Source organism: Copadichromis virginalis, linkage group LG6 (genome assembly GCF_057382275.1).
Source record: "Copadichromis virginalis isolate Kocher_CV1m ecotype Utaka linkage group LG6, C_Virginalis_male_GT1.1, whole genome shotgun sequence".
NCBI lineage: Eukaryota > Metazoa > Chordata > Actinopteri > Cichliformes > Cichlidae > Copadichromis > Copadichromis virginalis.
The window spans coordinates 21,791,058-21,816,304 of record NC_140623.1 but is presented as its reverse complement, the minus strand read 5'-3'; the positions used below and the strand labels follow the sequence as shown (position 1 = coordinate 21,816,304).

At 38.4% G+C, this 25,247-nt stretch overlaps 3 protein-coding genes and 1 long non-coding RNA gene across 4 annotated transcripts; all 4 read right to left on the bottom strand.

Moving 5' to 3' along the window:
- Positions 1-2,379: 2,379 nt before the first annotated feature.
- Positions 2,380-4,477, bottom strand: scpp5 (secretory calcium-binding phosphoprotein 5). Its single transcript, XM_085460886.1, has 11 exons — positions 4,410-4,477; positions 4,232-4,292; positions 4,091-4,144; positions 3,890-3,955; positions 3,708-3,758; positions 3,520-3,588; positions 3,366-3,395; positions 3,209-3,256; positions 3,062-3,112; positions 2,855-2,938; positions 2,380-2,740 (listed from the first exon to the last, which is right to left on the bottom strand). Exons 2-11 carry the CDS (start codon positions 4,283-4,285, stop codon positions 2,723-2,725), a joined length of 525 nt encoding a protein of 174 aa, XP_085317012.1. The 5' UTR covers positions 4,286-4,292; positions 4,410-4,477; the 3' UTR covers positions 2,380-2,722.
- Positions 4,478-5,056: 579 nt separating this feature from the next.
- On the bottom strand, positions 5,057-7,368 carry scpp7 (secretory calcium-binding phosphoprotein 7). The gene is made up of 9 exons (XM_085460885.1): positions 7,300-7,368; positions 7,111-7,175; positions 6,777-6,821; positions 6,513-6,560; positions 6,381-6,422; positions 6,081-6,140; positions 5,857-5,997; positions 5,478-5,553; positions 5,057-5,344 (listed from the first exon to the last, which is right to left on the bottom strand). The coding sequence occupies exons 2-8, from the start codon at positions 7,162-7,164 to the stop codon at positions 5,521-5,523; spliced, it is 423 nt and encodes a 140-aa protein (XP_085317011.1). The 5' UTR covers positions 7,165-7,175; positions 7,300-7,368; the 3' UTR covers positions 5,057-5,344; positions 5,478-5,520.
- A 750-nt stretch (positions 7,369-8,118) lies between these two features.
- On the bottom strand, positions 8,119-10,023 carry LOC146707757 (uncharacterized). Its single transcript, XM_085460884.1, has 7 exons — positions 9,915-10,023; positions 9,424-9,696; positions 9,273-9,329; positions 8,914-9,087; positions 8,794-8,829; positions 8,647-8,685; positions 8,119-8,518 (listed from the first exon to the last, which is right to left on the bottom strand). The coding sequence occupies exons 1-7, from the start codon at positions 9,966-9,968 to the stop codon at positions 8,222-8,224; spliced, it is 930 nt and encodes a 309-aa protein (XP_085317010.1). The 5' UTR covers positions 9,969-10,023; the 3' UTR covers positions 8,119-8,221.
- A 13,521-nt stretch (positions 10,024-23,544) lies between these two features.
- LOC146707756 (uncharacterized) lies at positions 23,545-24,432 on the bottom strand. Its single transcript, XR_014921090.1, has 4 exons — positions 24,248-24,432; positions 24,063-24,136; positions 23,862-23,909; positions 23,545-23,726 (listed from the first exon to the last, which is right to left on the bottom strand). It is a non-coding gene; the product is annotated as an uncharacterized LOC146707756 (long non-coding RNA).
- Positions 24,433-25,247: the final 815 nt, after the last annotated feature.

The following is a 25,247-nucleotide window of genomic DNA, read 5'->3' as shown; positions in this document are numbered from 1 at the left end:
TGCATTCAGATTCTAATTGCAAAGCCAGCATAAAGAACAGCATTAAAAAAAACCTGTATTTTCAGAGGTCCAGTTGCAGGACAACAACAACAACAAACACGATGATCCTATAGAATATGGTGTATTGTTGTAGATTAAACTATGCACCAGTATATAAAGAATTTTAAAATGAGCTAAACCTCAAACATCTGCAGTGGTAAAACCCAACATGAACATTAAACTATCAGTAATGTGAATCCACATCATATATAACTGTAAAACACTAAAAAGGGGACTTTTTGGCTTGAATTACAGTTCCAGGAAAGAATCTTTTGAAGAAGAGACGGTAATAGCGTGAGAGGCCAATGTCTGCATTTCTGATGTGCCTCTGAAGAGGTAAGTGTTCAGTCATGTTGGGACAAGCTTTTGTCCCCAGGTGAGCCAAGATCAGGGAGATCGTTCTCTCTCCTGTAATGTTTTTTATTTTCTTATGACAATTACGTTTCACAGTGGGGAGATTTTGCCACCAACAGTGAAAATCCATGTCTTCTGTGTGATAAACTATAGTAGTGTCTTACATCACTTAGATGGTGTTTATAATGTATGTGCTATGTTGCAGAACTAAACAAGGATTTTTATACAAGCTGTGATCAAAACCTCTGGGAATTCCAAGTCTGCCAGAGATCAGACAAGTCTGCCAGAGATCAGTAATATCTTCCCCACTCGCTGTCTGAGGAGGGTGCACAGTATCCTGCGGGACCAACATCACCCTGCGCGCCACCTTTTCCATCTGCTGCCCTCAGGGAGAAGGTACAGGTCTATACAGGCCAGAACATCCAGACTGGCCAACAGCCTGTATCCACAGGCTGTGAGGCTCCTGAACTCTCTACGAACATTATTGCTAAGGATTGTCTTATTGCATTGGAGTCACACTGGGTTAAATATGTACACTTGGGTTTTAAGGGGTATTTATTATTTTCTTCTTTTTTTTGGGGTTGTATGGAAGCCCCAAACGCAATTTCATTGTTCTTGACAATGACAATAAATAAATAAATACTAAATACTAAATTGTGTTATAAAAGATCAAAATTCTGACTTTTAACCATGGCTGATCTCCTATTCGATAATCTTCACAGGCATGTGCAGAATTACTCTGGTGTAGGTGTTATACTTAAATTGCTCTTTGAACGCCGTGCTCTGCAGTTTAATTATGGAACTTAAAGGTAAGCAAAGAGCAAACATTATTTTCTGTTTCAAAGGGACCCGTGTGAAGATTCAAGTTTTCAGTCAAAGTGACCACAGTTTCCAAGCTCAAAGCCATTGCCAGAGGTGAGAAGCAAGACTGGGAGGCACATGCTGTTTTCTCAGCATTCATGCGGTTCTACACATTTTTGCCTACACTTATGTCCACAAGTACAAGAAAATGTAATGTGACTGAAGATCTAAAAATTATACCACCGATGCTGAAATCAGGTAAGGTTCTACATTTTTGTCGGTTAATTTTGAACAAATTTTAATTTTTTTTATTTATTTTTATATAAATTATACATATATAAGATTGCATATTTATATTTTTTTATAAACATAACTTAATTCATTAGAAAATATTATTTTTAGGCTGATAATGCTAGAGTATTTTCTGGTAAAATAGCTCATGTGATGCCAAGTAATATTAAGTCTTAAACATACCAAACATACCAAACTCAGCAAACTGAAATCAAGCAATAGTATTTATAGATGAATTTGGTTTATTCCATTCAGGAATACATCTAAACTCTAAAATAGACATATTTTTATGTCTTTAATCATTTATAATCATGCTTTTCTTATGACTTGTTGCATTTTTCTTCATTATTCATACATTCTGAGATTAGTTTTCAACACAAATTTCAATGTAAGAGTTCAGTTCAAATAATCAATTTCAAGTTTATTGTGTATGTTAGAAGTTTCTAGCAACACAGTTATAGAAATAGAGTTGCTGCTGATACCCAAACCTTTGGTATTTATTTAAGTGTACTGAAGAGATATGACTGTAAGTAAAAAAAAAAAATTCCAAGGTTTATAGAAGTCTTTGGGAAAGGAACCAAGTTTTGCTGTGTGGAGGCTGTTGTATGTGACAAGTGAGATATTTATTTTCTCACCTGACAGAAGACCTGAGGCACTAACTAGGGCAAGGTCTTTATAGAGCAAGGTATGAAATGTACTTTTGAATGGCACCACAGTTAAAGTCAAACTGATACTTGATAATCCACCTAGCTTTGTAATAGTGTAATGTTAAATCACAAGTTAAATCCTAAAGGAAAAATAACATTATTTTTACTACATGTATATTTTAATAAAAAACAAAACAAAGCAGATCTACAAGTGTTTAAATAATGAGTAAAAGTATCAAAATTTGCTTCAAAAAGTAGACTTTATTTATTCAAAGAAAATGACATTTAAGGAAAAGTTAGAATGAAGTAATTAAAGTATGATGAAAATTCAGCATCACATTGCATCTGCAGTTCTAGAACAGGTTATTGTTAATGTGGGGAAATGACAAGGGGAATAAAAGAGTGCTTCAGGACTATGTCTTATTTTATGCAGATTATCCTATTACTCTTTAGTTTAATAATGTTGTGATTTCTTAATAAAGAAGTGTTATTTATAACATTTGTGGGTGGGGTTTTAACTCATGTTAGCACTTTCGGAAACAACATCACTGACAATTTCTTCCAATGCTGATTTCTGAATGTTCACATGTTTACACCTTTGCTGGCATCTGTAAAGACAAATGAGCAGTTTCATATCAGCATTGTTAAAATCATACACATTTCAAATAGTGTTCCCTTGTTTTTAAAGATGCTTTATAAGGACCAATCTGTTGATTGGTTACCTGGCTTGTCTGTATGGGCTGATCCTGCAGGTGCAATTTTGGGGGGTCCTGGGATGGAAGAGCATTAGCGTCAAATTGCGGAATCTGGAAAAAAAGAAAAGAAAAAAAAAAACACCTACTTTACCAAAACATGGAGATACACAGTCAATACAATTAGCTTCTTCAAAACATAACGAGATTATATTATTTGCTACTGTATTTTCTCACGTTCATATTTTGCTGGGGAATGTTTTGTGGTGGATAGTCAAATGGGAGAACCTGTGGGGAAACAAATATAATGGTAAATAAACAAACATGTTTTTAAACATAAACAACAAAAATACATTGGGGTAAATAGAATAACTAAAATCTTACTTCTGGCACTATGGGGCCTTTTGTCATTGGGGGGATGTTTGGGATTATCTGTAATAAAATTATATATTGTATTTAGTCCCATGATATATAGAAATATACAAACATAAATTCATATTTTCAAATTTTAAATTAATATCTAAGAGTTCAAAATTCTTACCCTTTGCTGAGCAAAGTCATATGCATAGAACTGGAATTGTAAAAACACAAGACACAAAAAAGTTCAAGAAAGCAGTTAAAACACTTCTATGAGCAGAAAGGTTTCCTGGGCCAAAAGTTTCCATAATCTGCAACAGGAAAGAGAAATGACTTACTACTTCAACACTCTGTCTGCCAGGTAGCTGAGGAATGGAGTACTTGATGAGACCAAAAGATGAAAAGGGCTGCAGAGAGAAAGAAGGCAAAAGTAAAATCAGGATCAACGAAAAGAAGTTAGGTGATTTCTATTTTATTTTATTTTTTTGTAGGTGGAAAAACTTCTCTCAAACTGATGTATGCATACCTGTGCTGGGTTTGAAACACCTGCACCTCCTGGAAATCTGTGGGGATAAATCTTGGAGAAAAAAAACATAAATGTTGTACTGTAATCATGATTCATAGCCACTGTTAGAGCCAAATGTAATAAATAATGGTGCTGATCTGAAAACGTGTATAAACCTGAGTAATAATAAGAGTCTGACATACCAGTTCCACACTGTAACCACCAGGTAGTCCAGTGTGTGGAAAACCAGCCGTAAAGGGATTGTTCATCTGAATGCATGCAAATTTTGAAGACTTCAGTATACAGCAATATTTTGTGTAGGTGTTTGCAGTATTTTGAACCTGTATATAGAATATACACAGAAGATATAGAGAAGATAAACAGTATGCAGTATGCATAATTACCTGTAAAGTTGGCATCTGTTGCCTGGATCCAGTGTAATGAGGCAAGTACTGAAACTAAAGGCATAAACAGAAGTTAAACTTTAAGTATTGGACAGGTTTCAGCTCCATGAAATAAATGATTGGCTTTTACTTAACACTCACTGGTGCAGCACAGGCTGTGCTAGCCAAACAGAGGCACAAGAGAGCCAGCTTCATGTTTATCCTACAGACATAAAATAAATCATTCCAAGTTGTGAAACTTCCACCACAGTCACACTGGATGGTTGCTTCCTTCTGGAAAGGCATGTAGGAGCTAATGTTAAAATTTTGCTCAACTCACCGTCTGAAATTTTAAAAATCACCAGAAAAGGAGAAAATGATGAATGCTGATGTTGGAGATGATGCCAGCAGGTTGGACTGTGACTTCTGCAGAGTTACTTGGATATTTATACACTGCTTTCTCACCAAAGAGCCAGTCACAGGAGATAGGAGTGGTGTTGCCCAATGACTAGGTAGAGTTTAGGTGTCTAGTCTTCAGCTTTACTAAATGACCAGTGGTCATATCCACTTTCTGTGTAATAGCAGAGTCGTCTGTTTGATTATACCGTCTAGAGCAGAGCACACCTTCACTTTGCTTACTCCTCATTCTGCCATTAGTCTCACTACAATTGCATAAGGTGGCACAAATATCTGAAACTAAAAATTTATGTTAATACAGCATAGATAAATATAATACTATATCCTTTTTTGTTTGTTTGTTTGCTTGTTTTACTCTAAAAATAAATTTGTACTGAAGCAGCACATAATAGTGAAATCAGAGAACAGCCTTTATTATTTATAATAAATATAATTGCCTGCTGTAGCTATTTGTGGATAGTCAAAAAAGCAAGTCAGTAATAATCTGCAAAATGCTGCATATAATTCATGGACTGAGTATCAGATATTTATTATTTGAAATATATCTTAAGCAAAGAACCAGAAACAATAGATGAATGAGCTGTTTCATTTATTATGAAGCACAGAAATGAAACATTTCATGTTGCATGTAGAGAGGAAACAATATACTGCTACATTTATTTTGATATTTTCTTTTGGTCATATTTAACTGCAAACCATCAATTTTTTTTTCATAAGAGGCATGTCATGCTTTTTGACTTTATTCTTCTTTTTCCAAACAAAGCACCATTTCAAAAAATGCATATCACCACAGAAAATAGCATTGCTGGCTGGCGATTTTTCACCACAGTAAGCAGATAGTCTTACACCTCTGGTCACCTACAGTGGGGACAAAAGCAAATGAAAGTTTGAGAGACTCAATCCCCTAGAAAAATAACATGTGAGCCTTGCATATTTATTTATATGAACTACTACTGCTAAAACCTTTATATATGAATATGTGAATTGATACCTGAGTGTGCCAAGAGTGTTTTTTTCCTGCTGACTAAGTAGTTTTAGTCATCTTCATCTTCATCATCTTTGCCACGCTAAAATGACAGAGGACTTGGGTGAGCGAATCAGGACTGATGATAGTCTCCTACATGTGCATTTATGAGTCACGGTTTTTTCCACAACTCAGCAGAAATAGTTGGGAGGTTTGTCTGACGTGATATTTTTATTGGAATGAACCGGCTGCCCTCATAACAAATTTCAGTTCAATCCAACTCCACTTTATTGCCTGTCAAAGTCTATTGAAGCTATTACTGCACTAAACTGCATATTGCCAGCATCAAATCATGACAGAGGCTTATTGTTTGTTAAATACATTTAAATGCGATAGTCTTTCTTACTGGGGGAGGTGCAACGACGACAGGATTCAGAGGTTCCACAGGAATGGCAGGATCAGCAAGAGCAACAGGGGCAGCTGGGGCAGCTGGAGCAGCTGGGTCAGCTGCAGCTGGATTAGGCAGGTTGAAGCCAAAGGGGTAGAACTACAGAAAATAAAATAAATTGTGAATTCAATAAAATATCTGAAAAACCTTTGCCAGAGAAAATATGTTCTGCAGACACCTACCACCTCCTTGGTACCTATGCCATTCGGATTTGGAATCTCGTGCTTGATAAAGCCGTGGACCTTTCAATGAAAACAGACTTAGAAACTCATAATTGCACTGGAATCTGTAATACTTCTGATTTGTGGCTCTTCTTTGATTACATGTAGGCTCTAAAAACGTCAAAGTCTATAGAATTAACTCTTTTTATCAGATAGCATTTAGGTTTCTATTCCATTTCCATTCTTTGGATCAAAGTCTGCAAACTACACTCTCAATAGGTAAATATCTATATATATATATTTATGAACTGTGCTACTCACAGGTCCTCCAAGAGGGTGTCTTTGGGCATCAACAGGGAGCAACTGGAAGCATTAAAACAACATAGTAAAGAAATAATCACCAGATGCACAGAAAAGTTCTGAAAAGGTGCAAAACAATGATTGAACTCTTACAACTTCCAGATTGTCAAGTGGGACTCCAGCAGGGATAACCTGGGCCGCCTGAAATACAGTTTTAATCATATACACTTAACAGGGACACAATCTTATGAGAAAAGTCAGCCGTGTTGGAGAAAAGCAGTTCAGCTATGAAGACATCAGTGGTGAACAAATCATAACAGACCACCGTGCAGAGTTTGAAAATCTGGCTTTTACTGTGGTTAATGTGTGTGGGTGTCATGATATCCACCAGCTGATCCAAGCTGCTTCTTATTGTACCTGAGGTGGAGCGTAATGGATGTCAAACTCCTCAAATATCTGCAGCTGTAAAGAAGAGAATAAAATTCAGTGTAATGCAGGTCAGTGTAACATGTTCAGACAGTTATTGAATGTTGTTTTACTGATTAATGCTAAAGACAAAAACAGACACCATAAACGGATAACAATGACCGAAAAACTCCATCTGCTAAAAAAAACAAAGGTGAGTATTAAAGCTCTGTAGGTGATATTTCTCTAAAATACTGAAGATGAATGTTGTATGTTAATTGTTACATGTGAAAGAAAAAGAAAGGGAAAATAGATATTTTGGCAGAAATGTAAGTATTTTTCTTACAGGAGCAGAGATGGCCATCCCAAGGATGCAGGCAGCAAGCACGATAAATTTCATTTTGAAACTTGCTGTGACAGAAAGAGAATTTTGAGTTATTACATTTGGTAGTTTTTAGTGCACGTCTTTTAAAAAAGCATTCAAATTTAAAACGTCTTTTGCAGTTTCATGTGATATTAGCAGGATCTACATTACCTTTCTTTCCTGGCTGCACGTGAGCACTGGAGGATTGTTGAAGAGAGGTGTGATTAGAGGAGAGTGAGATCGCCTATTTATTTGCTGAGAGAAACAAAGGGCGAGCAAACTTTTGACAGGTATTGATGGTAAGCCAATCGTTTTTCTTTGTATGATCACAAACCTGGCAGCTGCATGTCTGGGAAATCTCTTAATAATTTTTTTGGCTTGAAAAGCACATATTTCACATTCCTCTGCAATGTGTCTTATCAGGTGCCTCCTTGCAACAGCTCAAACTCAAAAAGGGCAACAGGGTTATTCGGGAGTAGGAGTTGGAATTCAAAAGAGTGCTTCCTTACTTACTCCTGTGTGTTTTTCCTAATAGAAAATATGATGCTTTATACCTGATGATGTTTAGAGGATAAATGCTTTACCAACAGCAGTATTTCGAGGCCTGTTAAAACCTACAAATGATCATGTATACTTGTAAAACTGAATGTCTTTTTCAATGAATTGGGTAGAACTTTAAATTTACAACAGTTTTAGGGACATTCACTGCACATTGTATCTGAGCCTGCGTGGATACGTCAGAGGTGTGATGACAATCTATAATCTGGGATAAATATGCTTCAGGATGATGATTAGATAAATACTGTGCACACTCTCTTACATTATGGTTTTAAAATGTATTTAATTGAAGGTTATGAAAGACAGTAACATGGAAAGACAAAACAGTTCAGGCCCAGCCTTATTTGTTTTCCTTTTTTATTTGACATTTATTTTTATTTATTTATTTTTTTAAGTAAAATAATAATAAATGAAATTAAATAGCAACGGTTAGTAATATCCTTGAGAAGCTCCACTGAATAGTTGTTAGTACCCATCAATAATGCATTTTGTTTTCTCTGTATGTTGTGGGTTATCTCCACTGGTGACAACAGTCTCAGACAAGGGTTTCCTGCATGGGCTGAAGCTGGGGTTCAGCAGTTCTTTGGGCAGTGGCAGCATCCGACCCAGCTAAACCTGCAGAGAACCCGCTAGCATTTGGATGTGATCCAGAGCACGGCAGTGCCTTTATCGGTTGAGCTCCAGCAGCTGAGGTCCCCACAGCTGGCTGAACGCCTTGTTGTTCTGGGTGTGTGAGTCCTGCGGCCTGGCTCTCGGGCTGGACAGCTCCCGCAGGCTGGTTTGTAAGCACATTAGGCATGTACACCCCCAATTGGCCCATTGTAGCAGCCATCTGAAACAGTAAACAGAGATAAGATACTGTAAAGAGGCAAGGGAGGGGCAGTGTTAGTGGGATCACTGAGTTCACTAAACAGACTGTTTGAACAAGCTGGAAGAAGAAAAAAATCTTGGCTGTGTTACCTGAAGCTCCTCAGAGCTAAGACTGCCAAGAGGTGAGCTCTGGTAAGGAATTACAACATATGTCAAGTGAAATGTTCTCAGAAAGAAAATTGTGAAATTGCAAATAGCATTAATCATCTAAGTCTGCAGAGGGTGTTATATATTTACCATTGGTTGCTGTAGCATGTATACAATCTGGGGATTCTGTGGATGAGAATTCGGTTAGATAATTGTAACTCTTTTTTCTTTTTTTTTGACTTATTCTGCATTATGTATATGCAGAGACACCTGTTGTTGCAGCTGCTGCTGTGGCTGCTGTATTCCCTGAGTTGCATCTATTGAAGGAGCAACTGCAACTCCTGCAGCATTTTCTGCAGGTAACACTGGACTGTTGGGAAGCTGATTTGCTGGAGTTTGTGGGAGAGCCGATTCCAGAATCATTGGGTAACCATATGGGCTGAACTGATGGAGAGAAAATAAAATAAAACAAAACAACACATATCAACAATTTCTGCACCGACACCACAAGTTACAACTCCAATATTAACTCCTTACTCCAAAAGCCAAAATACCAATGTCTTTATTTTCATAATACTGTGTCTTATGAAAGGGTTTCCTGTCTCCAGCAAGCGTGTCTCTTAGCTTACCAGCTGATTCCCATAGTGTGAGGAGAACAGCGGTAAGTATCCATAAGGTGGGAAAATCTGAAAAAAGCAGCAATACACATTTTTAAAGGGAGAAAATAATTTAAAATAAGAGTTAATATTCTGTTTTCTTAGCTCCCCCGCCTCCTCCTACTAGAGGCTGCTGTGGCAGTGTCAGCTGGTGGGGTCCATAGAAGAGTGGCTGCATGGGCATGCCCCCTTGTGGATACCAGGGGTACTGTTGCAGTGAAGGAATGGGCTGTGGATCAGGCTGCTGTAGACCTCCTGCCTGTGGCTGAACACTGGGAGAAATAGAGGCTGGCGTAGGAGATTCGGGTATCTGGTTTGCGGCTACAACGTGCTGAGCACCTTGAGTTGCTGTTTCCCTTCCTTGTAACAGCAGGGGACGACGGACATTTGAATTGACCTGAAAAAGAAAGAAAGAAAGAAAGAAAGAAAGAAAGAAAGAAAGAAAGAAAGAAAGAAAGAAAGAAAGAAAGAAGATGGTAAAATTATCACTGAGTCACAGAGTTCATAGAATGTCAAATGTTAATTAAATGACAACCAGTATTAAATGAATAAACATAAAATTATATAATTATATCAAGTATTGTATTTTAAACCATATTCTATTAGTCTACTTACTGGTACTGCAGAGACTTCTATGGTAAAGCATAACAGCAGCGTTATGATAATCATTTCCAAAAAGAGAACAAAATCGATATGGTTTTTAATCAGTTCCACTGGATCAGTGGGTGCTTTAAGGACTATCTCCGTGGAGCACTCAGGAGTAAATTCATTGAAACTGTATGGAGGGGTCCTTCAACTTATGCACTGCTCACAAACTGGATCAACCAATCACATGGCAGACTGAAGAAAGATAAATTCAACCTAATCGTCTGCTGAATGAAGCAGGGAGGTGGAAACCAAAGAAAATCTAATAAGTGTCCTAAACGGCATGTTTTTCTTCAATTATGATGGTGTAATGTCTCTTGAAATAATTAAACAAATGCATGAGAGTTGAGGCCTTGTGGTTTTCCTGCTACTACGGGCACCTACGGGTGTGGCTGATGTGGCTGATGTGTCAGTGTCTCACTGTTGTAATTGCAGTATGGTCAAACCAAGAATGTGTGATGTGCAAAAAAAGAATCTTAAAAAGCAGACATGAAAAATAACTGAAGCTGCAACAGACATAAAAATGAACACTTGATAAGTTAATGTAAGACATAAAAAAATGACAAACTACACATTAATGACATATATGTTGATTCAAATATTAAAATTAATTTGCAGATGAGCTCAAATGCTTAACTTAGCACTAAATGTATTTGAAATGTGAGAGAAAATTGAAGAGCAAGTAATTATAATATGTATAAATTCTATCCAGCTTGACTTTTAGTTGTTCTGTTTAAAAGAAATTTCCTTTGTAGATCACCTTGAATCAACCTTCTTTAATCAAACACTCAATAACAAATAACAAAATAAAGGAAACACAGATAATACTTATGACCACACATTTTTTTCACATTTGATAAAGTAATATCTTTCCATCATTTTAAACTGACACAACATTTTGTTTGCAACATCATACGCTAAAACGGCATACATAAAAATTACTGACAAGTGGCAATTTGGGTACAGGATCCAAATAATAATAATAAATTGTTATTAGTAATAGCAGTATCTGTCTAACTATGTAGATAGATCGATAGATAGATCAATAGATAGATAGATTAAAAAGTGCAGTATCCCACAACAAGGTTCTCTTTTCAAATTATAATTTATTCTGAAAAAAAAATCATCAAAGCATCAAATACAACAATTATGAAAAATACATATAATTCAGTGCATACTTTAAAAGTTGGTTGCCAGCTGGTTTACAAAATTAACCAAGTTTGCAAATTAGGCAGACATCCACAAAACAGGAGATTACATTTATAATGCACATTCATGCACACATCACATCAAAGAGAAAGTAAGAGACCATACTAGCTTTGTTAAAAGGGTGTATGCTAATGACAATCTTAATTACTTTTTTTTGTCAAATCAGCGGAGCAAGCAGTGCTGTGCAATCAGTGAAAATATTGCTGAAGAGGGTGTGTGAAGAAGAAATAAAGCAGTACTATGTGTTTAACTCATGAAGCACAGAGCCATGCATTAACAGCTCAGCAATCATCCCTCACTTAAGCTGTGTTGATCTAGGGTTGGTGTTGTGTGTACCCACTGACTGGATATTACGCATGCATGTCGTCAGCATCCCTCCCACTAATGTCTGGAAGCCTAGTCTCTAACAAAACTCATCATTACCTTGCTGACTGAATGCCTCTCTAAATTTTAAATGTTTCAAATCACAGTGCAACATACAACCTCACTGGTTATATAAGTTTTGTTTTTTTTAAATTAAACAAAACATTCAAATAAGTAGGATCAACAAAACATATATAACATTGTAAAGGGAGGTTGAAGGATGCTGCAATACTGAAATGTGAAAATATGCAAACACGGTATGCAATATTTTTGAATGCCAATAAAATTTGGTTCATTTCTGGCTTCAAGGTAACAAAATGTAAAAAACAGACATCATTCTCACAGCATCAATTTCCCTATTATTATGCAGCTTTGTGCTGCTTATGCTGGAAAGTTCAAACCAAAGTAGTATAAGCTACTTTTTTTTTTCCAGATCCATGCTATTCAACTACTGTCTCCCCTCGGGGCTGTAGTGGTAGACATGATTGTGGTCCTGGAAGTCTGTGTTGTGGTTGATGTTGATGGCTGAATAGGTGGTTGCACACATAGAATCGGAAACAGAGTACAGATATTGAATGAAGGTCTAATCCAGCGGTGTTGGCCACTCTGCAAAAGCATTGAAAAAAATGTATATTACTGTGTTCTTTACAAACAATTATGGCATTATTTATGTCTTACCTCACTACTGTCAGACCCACTGCTGCATGAATGATGGCGCCTCTACAAAAACATAAATAATGTATTTGTTTTAAATATTAACAGAAAGGGTTTTGATAAGGGATAAAAATTGACAATAAATATCAAATAAAACTGTTTAGACATTTTTGTACTTACAGCAACAGAGCAATTGACCAAGTATAAAATCATGAGAAGAAAGACTTTCATCTTGCAGTTCAGAGTGTAATTCAGTTCCCTTGATAGTTAGAGCTCCCACACTAGAGTATGACAGTAAACAGCACAATAATGAATAAAATCAAGCTCCTGCAGTCTATCTCCAAGACAGTCCTTGGCTTTTAAATAGACTCTGTGCCCACACTGATCTCCCACGCTAAATGTTACTTCACCTCAGATGTGGTCAGTTCTCATGGCCGCCTCCTGAGGCAAAACCAAACTAGGTGTGAACACAATTTCATTAGCAGACTAGATTGTGTTTTCGCAACATTAAAGGCCCGCATCCTGTTTATCATGCTGAGAAGCTTTGAGTTTTTAATCCCATACACATACAGACACACACATACTGTAAGATTAAAATTTATATTCATATTTCCAATCTAAGTAAAATTCAGAGCATCACCATGTTAAAACATGTTCTAGTTATATGGATATATATGGAAGCAAATGTGTATATAACACAAATAAGCAGTTGCTGAATGCAGGGATGACTGATAAGTGGTTAGGCATTATATACTTGCAAAACTGTTGCCTAGAGCTGTATTTCCACCTGCAAAACAATACTTGCTCAATCTTTTCCAAATACTATAATCATCTTGTTGACATGTGGTGAACCTCGTTTTATTTCCTGTACTGTCATTAATGTTAGGTTGATTTTGATAATAGTGTTGGATGCTATAATGTTTAATTGCAGGCACATTCCATCTAAAGGTTCTGGTTTCCTTATCTGGTAAAGGATGTTCCCTCCGCTCCATTTAGGGGTTCGCCTATGCTTGTATATGGTGAACCATTAAAGTTAACCCATATACGGGTGTGGGGAGATGACCTGTGGATAACTAGGAAATGTGGTTAAACGGTTGTAAGCATATATTGTGTGGCAGGAAGTCACATATACAGAGACACAGACACACACACTTGCTCGCACATGCATGCACACACACACAGTGCCTTAGCTTTTATGGCACACTACATGGGTTTTACATTGTGTAACCAGTTTAAACCAGTTTGACCGTGTTTGTGTAACCCACGGTAGTCAATAAAAGAGCCTGCAAGGGGAGTCAGTTTGAAGTCGGCTGAACATCTTGCCGGACTTCCCTTGCTTGCAAGTGAGAACCGTACAGAGTGTCTTGCTTTTGTTTACAGTGACGAACCTCTTCAGCAGCAAGGTCTGACATTAGACCTAACAATTAAATTTTAAACCTTGCAAATGTCTGTGAGAGACTTTATTTTTGACAGTGATGTTAAAATATATGAGTGTTTCCTGGAGTTGGAAAACTAACTTGAAAGATCACTTAGGATGTGTTGCTTCATGTGTTACAATAAACTGTCATTACTCCAAAACAAAACAAGGTGCTAGCACTATCCTCCTGCTATATGTTTTCTTTTTTCTTTCTATATTTTTTCTTCTTGCAAAAAGCATTAGTCAGGCCATTTAGCCACATACCATTTATAATGCTGAAAGACTTAGATTTAGTTATCTTTTCAAATAAAGTGGTTTTCATTTCAAAGACCTACTTGTTACGAACACTGCAAATAGTAAGTTGATCTTCTTGTTTTTTAAATGTTTCTGATGGAAGAAAATATTACCAATATGCTGTGTGTCACATAACTAAAGGATGGACTTTCTCCTCCAATAAACTGCCATAGACCTTCTTTGGGAGACTGAGGAGTGTGATCCTTCCCTTGAAGCACACCCTAAAGTTCCCTTTCTTGAAGAGGGGAAACTTCACCCCAGTCTGCCAATCCAGAGGACTTACTTCAATGCAATATTAAAGAGGTGTGTCAAACTAGAAAGCCTCACAACATCCAGATCCTTGAGAAATTCATGAAAAAGCTCATCCACCAACCAAGTGTTTGACCTTCTAGAGTCAACAGACTGAAAGCAGAGGTGGTTTCTATTGAAATAATTAACAACTTCACAGTAAAGTGATGCTTTCTCTCTACTGATAATAGTCAGTGTAGCTCACTCAGCCATCTCTTTGTTTCACTCACTCCTTTTGGTAGAATCATCATGAGACTATATTTATTCAACTGCACTTTAGATCTCAATGTTTAAGTGAAAACATAGCCTATAATGGTTTTCATAATCCACAGTAAAAATAATAGTGAGGCATTAGGTATTTAGTTTTTTTATTTTTATACTTCTTTTATGTGCTTGCTTACAATAAAAAGACACTATTGTATTAAAAATATAAATTTAGTAATTGCAATATCCAGGCCAACTTACTGCTGCTACCGGTCAAACATTTTAGAACACCACAATTTTTCCAGCTATTTATTGCAATTCAAGTCATTCAAGTCAATGGATAGCTTGAAATGGTATAAAGGTAAGTGGTGAACTGTTAGAGGTTAAAAAAAGTTGAAGTTACCCAAAACTTAACAATAATGTACATTTCAGAATTATACAAAAAGGCCTTTTTCAGGGAACACAAAATGGGTTAACAATTTAAAGCTGTTCTGAGGCAATGGAGGTTGATCAAGCCTTGAAAGCTGTTGCTACTAATTCCTACAGGTGTTCCAACTTTTCTGGATTACTCACAACCCCCTCTGTCTGCATAAAAGTAGTGTTGGAACACACTAATGCACCATTCCCTTATGAGTATCAGTTGAATCGTATTGTACTGCAGAAAGTAGTGTGTTTGTACAAAAATGGCGAGAAAAAGTTAATTAACAATTTTAATAAAACTTAAAAATGTAGCTCTTTCCTACATGGAAATTACAACAGAAGTCAAGGTGTCAGTGAGTAGTTTCCTTTACAATCAAAAGGCACTCAGAAACTGATGTAAACTGGGGAAGAGGTCTGGCAGACACGAAGCCACAACTGAATCAGAGGACAAGTTTCTGAGAGTTAACAGCATGCGTGATAGGCAGCTCACAGGACAACAACTTCAAGCACAGCTTGCAGTAGTAGTTGTAGTAAGTAAGTCTCTGTTTCAACTGTGAAGAGAAGACTTCAAGCTGCAGGTTTGACAGTGGGGCTGCCACGATTAGTCACGATTACGTCGACTATCAAAATCGTCGACGACTGATTTAATAGTCGACGTGTCGTTTGAAGCTTTGTAAGATCCCAAAAGACGCAGGGAAAAGTAGTAGTATTTAAGAGTGTAATAACGGACTGAAACAGAAGATGGCAGCAATGCATGTACAAGGATGCCAGCTGCTGTTAAACCCCGAAGAAGAAGAAGACTGTGTCCCAGAATTCATAGCGCGGCCCTGCTCAGTTTTTAACAATGGCGGCAGCTAGTTAGTTTTAATATTACTCTTATTATTCTTTCTAGGTCACAAAATAAACGTTTAACATATTTTCAGGCGAGAATGTAGCTGTGTAAACCTCAAATATCTGCTCAGTTTATCAAGACACCACATATTTTCAAAAGCGTTCCGACGTTTTCGGAGACGTCTGTTACCCACTAGCTCAATAGCTAGCCGGGGGCAAGGCTCACTAGAGCCGGTGAGAACACCGGACTCCCGGCAAATCGTTTTCAAACCCACCGCTGCCTTTCCCTACTCAGGTTAAACATGATATATAAGTCACTTAGATAACTTAAAAATGTTATTGTTTGGCTTTTTTTTTTAGTATTTTATTTGTTCCTGAGTAAATCGGTTTGGCTGAGATTAAAGTTATAGTTTTTACACAGCTGAATAAACGTCAAGCAGCCAACTGATTAGAAGTGTGAGATGCTCGAGAATATACTCCGGTGTCCCGTTATATTTTAGATAGCAAGGAGCAGACGGCTGAGTTTATTAAACTTCACCGAAACAATCTGCAAATTTCATTAAAATTTAATTAACTACCATTTTGTCTTTATTTTTAGTTAGCACATACCTTAAACACTTAAAGCTGTAAGCTAATGATAGTTATATAAGAGCAGATGCGTGCTGGTGCAATAAGCTGTACGTTTTACATCCAATGGATGCATGATCTGATTAGTCGACTAATCGTAAAAATAATTGGTGACTAGTCAACTATCAAAATAATCGTTTTTGGCAGCCCTATTTGACAGGACCAGTTGAAGCAAGAAAGCCATTGCTAAGACATCTGAATAAGACAAAGAAGCTTGCCTGGGCCATGAAACACCACCATTGGACTACTAAAGACTTGAAAAAGGTATTATGGACTGATGCATCAAAATTTGAAATCTTTGGTGCTGGATCCAGGGTCAGTGACTTGTGCAGAGTTAGAGGCACCCTGAACCAAAATGGCCAAGGCTGGACTGGGACAAAAAATCGGCCCGGGCATTTTGACTAGAGACCGGTCCACCAGGATAAAGATTGAAAATGTGACGTCATTCAGGGGTAAAACCACAAAGGATTCTGGGAACTTGTGGCAAGAGGTACTAGCGCACGCAGGCTTTCAATTGAACTCAGTTACGCAGCGATAAAAAGAAACCCAAAAAATGTCAAGAAGCTGTTGTATTATTAACTGCAATAACCGGTCGCATGACAGCCACGGGAAGCTGACGGGTAAAGAGATCGGTTTTTTTATCGGATTACGTCGTTGAAGAGAAATTTTTTAAGCCATGTTTCCGAAGTAAGAGCCGACGGATGGTCTGGATATACCAAATATAACGTCTCAGAACACTCGAGCTCACATGTTAGTGTGAGAACAAACTTCTTTTGTGAAGTGCATGACAACATGTCACATGTTTTATGATGAAGGGAAAAAGGAAAACTGAATAAAATGGGTGTGTGGTTTAAATGAGTGAAAAGCACAGACCTGGGGATTAAACTCATAGCTAATAGGACATTAGGGTTATGTTGTGTGTTGTGCAGCTGATGGTTGGTTTGGAGTTAATCTAGCTGATGATTTTTCTTTTGTTGTGAAGTTGAGCCTGCCAATTAGTATGATGGTATGATGAACCATGCTAATGGTATGATTTACCCGCCTGAGATGAGGAGCTTGTGTCATGACTTAACAAGGCCTTTTTATTTTGATACTTTCACAGTGCACTGAAAGTTTTGTTCGATAATCTCTGTCGTTTGAGCAGATCTGCACGATTAGAACAGAAAGCGCTGTATGACACGTCGTCGAGGAAATTGTTACAAGTGAGTTTCTCCACATTAAAATGGGCTCTGGAGAAAGTCACTTAACTGGGACAATTAGAAAGTAAGTTCCTGTCCACGACTGTGCGAAGTTAACCCTCACCTGACAAAGGTGCAGATGAATCTATGTGTGTTTCCTTTTACAGGAGCAGAAAGATGACAGCAACATTCGAGGTTGCGTGATGATTTAACCTTTTAGGTGCCACTTTCTGTGTCTGTGCATCTACCAGGGGTGTTATTCACTACCTTGTGTTGCTCACAGAGGAAACTGTGAGAAAGTGTGTACACACCTGCGCAGCGCTAACATTTACATTTCTTTTCTACAGCATTACAGTTCTTCATGCGATTTATAACGGGACAACTGGTTAATGTTTTTCTACTACAGGATTTCTGGGTTTATGTGTGAAGAAAACTGTGTTTACAGGTCATGAGTGGTGATGCTGTTACACTGTGTTGATGGGGAAATGTGAAGGTTACTTTGATAATGTGAATAACAACAAATTTCCTGTGTTGAAAACTGGTGTTACTTCTTTCCACAGCTATGGATGGCTAACTTTATGGTCTTTTTATGGCACCTCTGGAGCCTGTCGACCTGCGTCTAACCACGGTCAATGTGTGTTGCTAATGTTTGTTTTTCTGAGAATGCATGTAGAAGATTCGGCAGAAGCGGACAAATGACATGAGAAAAACAAATAAGAGATGCAGTGTTTATGGAATAGTTGAATATGGGCTCATTAGCTGGCCACTTTTAAGCCCATAGTAAGATATGAGTGGAGTGACTTTGCTTAAGAGCAGTCACCGATTACATTAATGTTGACTGAGTACATGGGATTATCCATGTCTGAGGCGAATTATGGTAATAGTTGTAGTTTACTGATTTGAGAAAACCTGCACATGACACTTTTCTTGCTGATGTTGAATGCTTATTGCTCTTATGATACAATTGTTTACAAGTGTGCAGTTTGATTTCATTTCCAGATCTTCTTTTCCAGGCCATGATGGTGTGTATGCAGGCTCCTGGCAGAGCCAGGTGTTAAGCAAACTTAATATGCAAAACACGCTAACATCTTTTATTGCAGGGTTACGGAGCTACTCCAGCGGAGATGCCCTGATGTTGCCTGGGACATGATTTAGCTAACCTTTTTCTTTAAGACAGGAATCCAGGTTTGATGAGTTGACTCATGGGAGTGTCCATGCGTCAAGAGGGAGTGTCCAGGATTAACATTAAATAATGTTTTTTAACATTAAATAATGTTTTTTATTATTGTTGCAGTGATTTGTGTGATTAACAGTTTATTTACAGGTATTAAACCTATGCAAGTGGTGCATCCATGTTCAGATGAGGCTTTGATGGCCTATAAGTGAAGTTTACTGAACTAAAGAATGTGGTTTGATGATTGTTGACATGCTCTCCAAATAGAAGTTTTTCCTCCTAGCAAGGAAATACAGGTGCAGCAGTAATCTCCTGAGAAATCTTCAGAGGCCCAGTGAAGAAGCGAGAACCATTCCAGGCATAGTTGACAGCCCAGGCAGTGGTTGAGGTCAAAGGTCAAGCTGGTTGGGGCCCATCATGAGATCAGACTTTGGAGCCACAGCAAGGACCATGAAACTGCGTTGGAATGAGAGCTGTGCCAAGGGGGCCAACAGAGGCCAACAGAGGAGATTGTGGACAACAGACGGGCACCTGAAGGATGAGGGGAACGTGCCAAGCTCCATCGACAACACAGAGGGAGTCTAAGGATGGCATCATGATTCTGTGAAAAGCACAGGAACCAGAAGCTATGGTGGTGATGACAGCAGTTTCCTATGAACATCACCTAATGCTGTGTCACTATACTGTGCATACGATGACACTCTGAAGGCTGCTGGATCATAACAGCAGTAAGATAACTGAACCCAGCACCCTTTTTACAGAGGGGTTTTTCTGCAGAGCGTGGACAGTGGAGGAGTCATAAGTATCCCCCTCGCAGGACGAAGGCCTGAAGTGAGGTAATGGGGGTTGGTAGAGGCCATAAACTTGAGTGCTGAGAGGTCTGCAGCTTTCACGATAAGCTGAGACCCATGTCGACAAACAACAAAACCAACTGGTATGTTTGAATGTTTATTCTACATACATTTGGACTCTGGTCCTATGGACAATGATGGAAACAACTGGAAGAGACATTTATGACGCCGTGCAGAACTCAAACCACGCTGCAGAGAGACATGTGATTTGCACACCCGGAGGAAGCACCACCAAGCTGAGATGTTTTTGAAAATGTTACTTTCTTATTCCAACTATTAAATTAACAATTCATTTGTTTGCTCGTAGGATGCAGGTTGCCATTGGATGAGATCAATGAGGAATGGGATAACTGCTAATACATTTGTTAAACTGTGTACTTTCACAGTAATTTAGGGTGATTTGACATATTGTGGCGTGTTGGGGGAGCGGCTAGTTCTCTCCCATCATGCCTTGGGACGTGTGCTGCTGTTTGGATGTTCTTGTTTTGTTGTTTATGTTTACACTACTTTTAACTGTTATCCTGAATGTTGTGTTTGTACTGTGGTTCAAAGGCACTTACAGTTGTTGTTTTATAGAATGAATGAAACCATGGGTGAGTTCTGTTATGCTGTTGATGACCCTCGAAGCACAGTGTAGCATCAGTGTGTGTTGTAATAAAGAGCTCCCCCTACCAGCTTGGGGTTGAATAACAATCTCTCTCTGTGAGCTTCTTTGTAAAGTTTCCTCTGCATGCCACAATATGCTGTGTATAAAAATGTTTGCATTGAAACTGTCAGACCTGAAGTGATCATAACTGGGAGCTTTTCTAGCATAAAGGTCAAAAAGGGGGGGGATGTTAGGTTTTGTATTGTTGATTGTCATTTATGCTTAGAAATATTTAACCATATATGCTTAGAGGTGTATAATCAATTGTGTAGTGATAGGACTGTGATCTTTAGCAGGCTGCAAAGGCTTGGTGTGCATTCTAGAGTGGAATGCACACCCACATCCTAGGAGCATAAGAGAGGTCCTGTCTTCTCTTTGTTGATATAGCAAACACACGTATATCTCTTTAAGTATAAGAGCCTTTTGTTCAGATGGACCCGCTAGACTTCTGGCACCAGCTTTGGGGAGTCTTCACAGGGTCACATCTTGACCTCACACAAATCACATACACACACACACACATACACACACACACACAAAGGCAAGGTACTCTTTGTGTGTATGTAGACGTCATATGTTAATTAACCTATGCATATTCATGTAACCTCAATAAAAGAGCAGTGTTACGGGAGAACGGATGAGAGCAACTGGGGTCAAGCGAAGGAACGGCGTTTGTCCGGTTCTCTCCCGTGCACGAGAAACATGAAGAACGTTGCCTACTTCGTGTCTTGCTTGCTGTGTAATTATATTGTCCTCAACGTTCCAGCGAATAGGTTCAAGCTACAAACCTATCAGTTGTTGTATCTTGTTTACTGTATCACTGACAGATAATTTCAAAGTCAATTGAACGCTACATTATAGTAAGATATTGTGTAATGTGAAATACTGTAAGCAAATGAATAAACAGCCTAATTCTTGCTAAAACTTTGACTGTTTTGTTTGAATCCAACTGTTTTTTGCAGATGTACATAAAACATGTTGTTACTTTTGTTATTATTATTATTATTATTATTATTATTATTATTATTATTATTATTATTATCATCATCATCATCATTATTGCACTAAATACATTTTAAATAAAGGATACTTTGATATACATTCTACTTTAAGGCTGGAAATGTATTTTCTTCAACCTGAAATATCTTTTGAAATGTATTTTGGTTTGAAAAAAATATATTTTCAATTTCAAAAATATATTTTTTTGAGCATCACAAATGCAACATATATTTACCATATATTTGAAATATATTTTGGCCAGGAAAAATGTATTTTTTTACCGTATGGGCGGGATTGCGGTGTCGCTGTGCCTCGATCCGCACATGTCGTTGGCTGAAATCCCACAGCAAAAATTTTGACCTACAGCTCTACTATCACTTCCGACATAAATGAAGACAGAAAACTAAACAGCAGTGGCGTTTTTAGGCTTACTGAAGTTGGGCCAGCTGGTATTGTTGAAATCTCCCAATTCTTTTAATCTTTGGGCTGAAGGAAGGACAATACTCGGTGTATAAATGCTCAATCAACAATCATTTATTTCCATACAATCAACAATACAGAGCATTAGAACGTCCGGACGGGAGAGAAGCTGCCAGAGGGTCAGGCACATGTCTCTCAAAGGGGTGGCGACATTCACAGACCTTTATAGCTTCTGGCAACCCCCCTTAGTCATAAAGCTACCTCTTCACATGTTTTTCTACTTCTTAGCGAGACTGGCTCCTGACCTTGCCTCCCTGTCTTTCTGCAAAGGTGGGGGTATAGAATGTGACTTATCTCTTCTAACCTAGACACAGAGTCTCCTCTCTCTTCATCCATCCATCTTCATCCGCTTTGTCCGGGGCCGGGTCGCGGGGGCAGCAGCCTAAGCAAAGAGGCCCAGACCTCCCTCTCCCCAGCCACCTCCTCCAGCTTATCCGGGGGAATACCAAGGCGTTCCCAGGCCAGCCGAGAGATATAATCTCTCCAGCGTGTCCTGGGTCTGCCCCGGGGCCTCCTCCAGGTGGGACATGCCTGGAACACCTCACCCAGGAGGCGCCCAGGGGGCATCCTTGTCAGATGCCCGAACCACCTCAGCTGGCTCCTTTCGATGTGGAGCAGCAGCTGCTCTACTCTGAGCCCCTCCCGGATGGCCGAACTTCTCACCCTATCTCTAAGGGAGAGGCCAGCCACCCTTCACGAGATCGCGGATACAAGCGGCAGAAATGAGCTTCCTCTCTCTTCATGATTCAGCAATAAAACATGTCAAGAACCCACAGTGTGAGACATTCTCAGCAGATCAAGGATACAGAGTAATGCACATTTAACTAATAAACTAATATCCATCCATCCATTCGCTTCTGCTTGTCCTTTTCAGGGTCGCGGGGGGCGCTGGAGCCTATCCCAGCTGTCATAGGGCGAGAGGCGGGGTACACCCTGGACAGGTCGCCAGTCTGTCGCAGGGCATAAACTAATATGTGAATATGTTATGTTAACTCAAGAATATAATGAGAACTAGACTACATACACAGCATACCATCTAAACTAAAGGATAATATATATTCTACAGCTGTTAACCTAATTCAACTAGATTGACTACTGGTCATAAAATAACATGTGTTTTTACTACTTGGTCTCAACAGTATATAATGATGTGCTGTGGGTGGCTAGCTACACAGCTATGGTTAGCCTAGCATAAACACAGTGAAGCTGGAGCATGAACGCTAACTTTTTTCTACTCAATAAAAATCAACGTGAGGGTTCCTGATGGTTAGGGACTAATGTAATTGCATGGCAGGATGCTGTAAATGGGCCAAACTTCAGTGAGGAGAACAGCTGCAATAAAAGGCTAGTCATTAAAAACACTGCTGCATGGGCTGGGCTGTAGTTACATCGTAACGTTTTAAAAACTGAGCTTTAAAATGAATAGTGATGAGAAAATCCGAGACAGGTCCACAGGGATCACTGACTTTTTTTAGGGGCTTCCTCAGATTAAACAAGATACAAGTGGCCACTTTCATGAGTAAATCATATAAGGCTTACATGATTTACTCATGAAAGTGGCCACTTTCGCATTACTTTCATACATTGTTTTAGTAAGTATCCAAAACATACACGTTTCATTATATAATGTTTCAAGGGATCTTATATCTGTTTTCATACATATATGCTTTTCATACCAGTTTCACACAAGACAGACAAACTTTATAAAATTTCTATATATCTTTTCCATATGGGTTAACAAACATAGGTATCTATAAATATGCTACATATTCTGTGATGATGCATACTGAATTATTTGGTTGATTTGTGAGAAACTGCATGAACAAGGAGATGTTGTTTATATTGACTAGAATAATCTGTTCTTTTTTTTTAAAAGTCTTTTTAAGACCGAGTCACTCAGAAATAAGCGGGGATTTTCAATAATCGTGTAAATAAATAAAAAACTCCCAGTGCAATTTAACATAGGTTTTTATTCATTGATTGTTCGTTTTCAATTCATCCTTTGTGGCAGTAATAGCTGTTGGTTAAGGAGCAGCTTATCGTATAGCAGCAAGAAGCAAAGCAAGGAGCGTTGAATTCTGCAGAAGTGCTGGATTCTGTAGAAAAGGTAGTAGCAGGGTAAGACGATTTAGGGAAGGCCCAGTAATCTGCAAGAAAATCAGTAATATATATTATTACATGTGATAATGCATTCTCTGTGAATAACTTCTTAGAGATATGTAAATATCAGAGAGTCAAGTGTGTCTAATGTTCAAACCTAGAAAGACAAACATGAGACTCACCCCCTCCCTAGATGAAGAACGTGCATCGCGCTCGTGTGCTGAGTCGTCCTGTTTAAAAAAACATGCAAATGTATTGTTTGGATATGATAGGATAGGAGCACTGACACAGTCTCTGGTTACACAGTTACACACACAGTGCAAGATATATTCATATATTACAGATAACATCACTAGCACAGTCTTCAGGCATATTACACTTACAGGATTTGCCAGAGCAAGGCTCAGCAGGCATCCAAGCAGAAACACAACCTTGATCATGGTTTCAGTGATTTCACCTGTTAACAATATTTCAGATGAGATGTGGTCAAAACCATCTGCAATATCACCATTCAACCAACATTATACTGAAAACACAGAAGCAATAAGAGATTGATGAGAAATGTTACCGTCAGGTCTTCACAACTTCAGCAGACTGTCTCAGAGATGTGGATGATTGTGGTAATGTTGTACTGACAGCAGAGCTTTTTATACACAGTTGCAAGAGATGATTTAATCTCATTTGCGTAACTGTTGGGAAACTCTAACTCTTAGAAAACATTCTCATCTTAACAAGGGTAAACACAATTGGGCAACAATCAGGGACACACCTGATTAATCCTTTTGCTGCAACACAGTGATGTGAGATTGACCAGGTATGAGTCACATACAAAACTAACTGTTGTTTGTATATGTTCCTTTAAGTATAATTGTCTACCCTTTAAAATGTAGGGGTAATGGTCACCAGGTTGTATCTATCTATATATCTATCTAATGAGATCTAATAACTGTCTGACGCCCTAAGAAAGAAGACTGTGGCCACTTATGAGTCTGGTAAGGGATTTAAAAAGATCTCAAAAGAATTTGACATCAGCCGTTCCACCATCTGGAAAAGTATTTACAAGTGGAGGACATTCAAAACAACTGTCACCATGCCCAGGTCTGGCCCTCCAAGCAAATTCACCCCCAGAGCAGACCGCAAGGTGCTCAAAGAAGTCATCAAAAAGCCTAAAATGTCATCACTGGAACTACAGGAGGCTCTGGCTGCTGTCGATGTGAAAGCGCATGACTCTACTATCAGAAAGACACTACACAAGTTTGACTTTCATGGGAGGTGTGCAAGGAGGAAACCTTTGCTCTCTAAGAGAAACATTAAGACCAGACTGAAGTTTGCCAGGACAAACGTAGACAAACGCCATGACTTCTGGAATAATGTTCTTTGGACAGATGAATCTAAAGTGGAATTATTTGGAACCAGAACAGTAGACATGTTTGGCATAAACCAAATACAGCCTTGCAAGAAAAGAACTTCATACCAACTGTGAAGCATGGAGGTGGCAGTATCATAGTTTGGGGGTGCTTATCTGAGGCACCACCTGGCCAGCTCACCATCATAGAATCCATCATGAA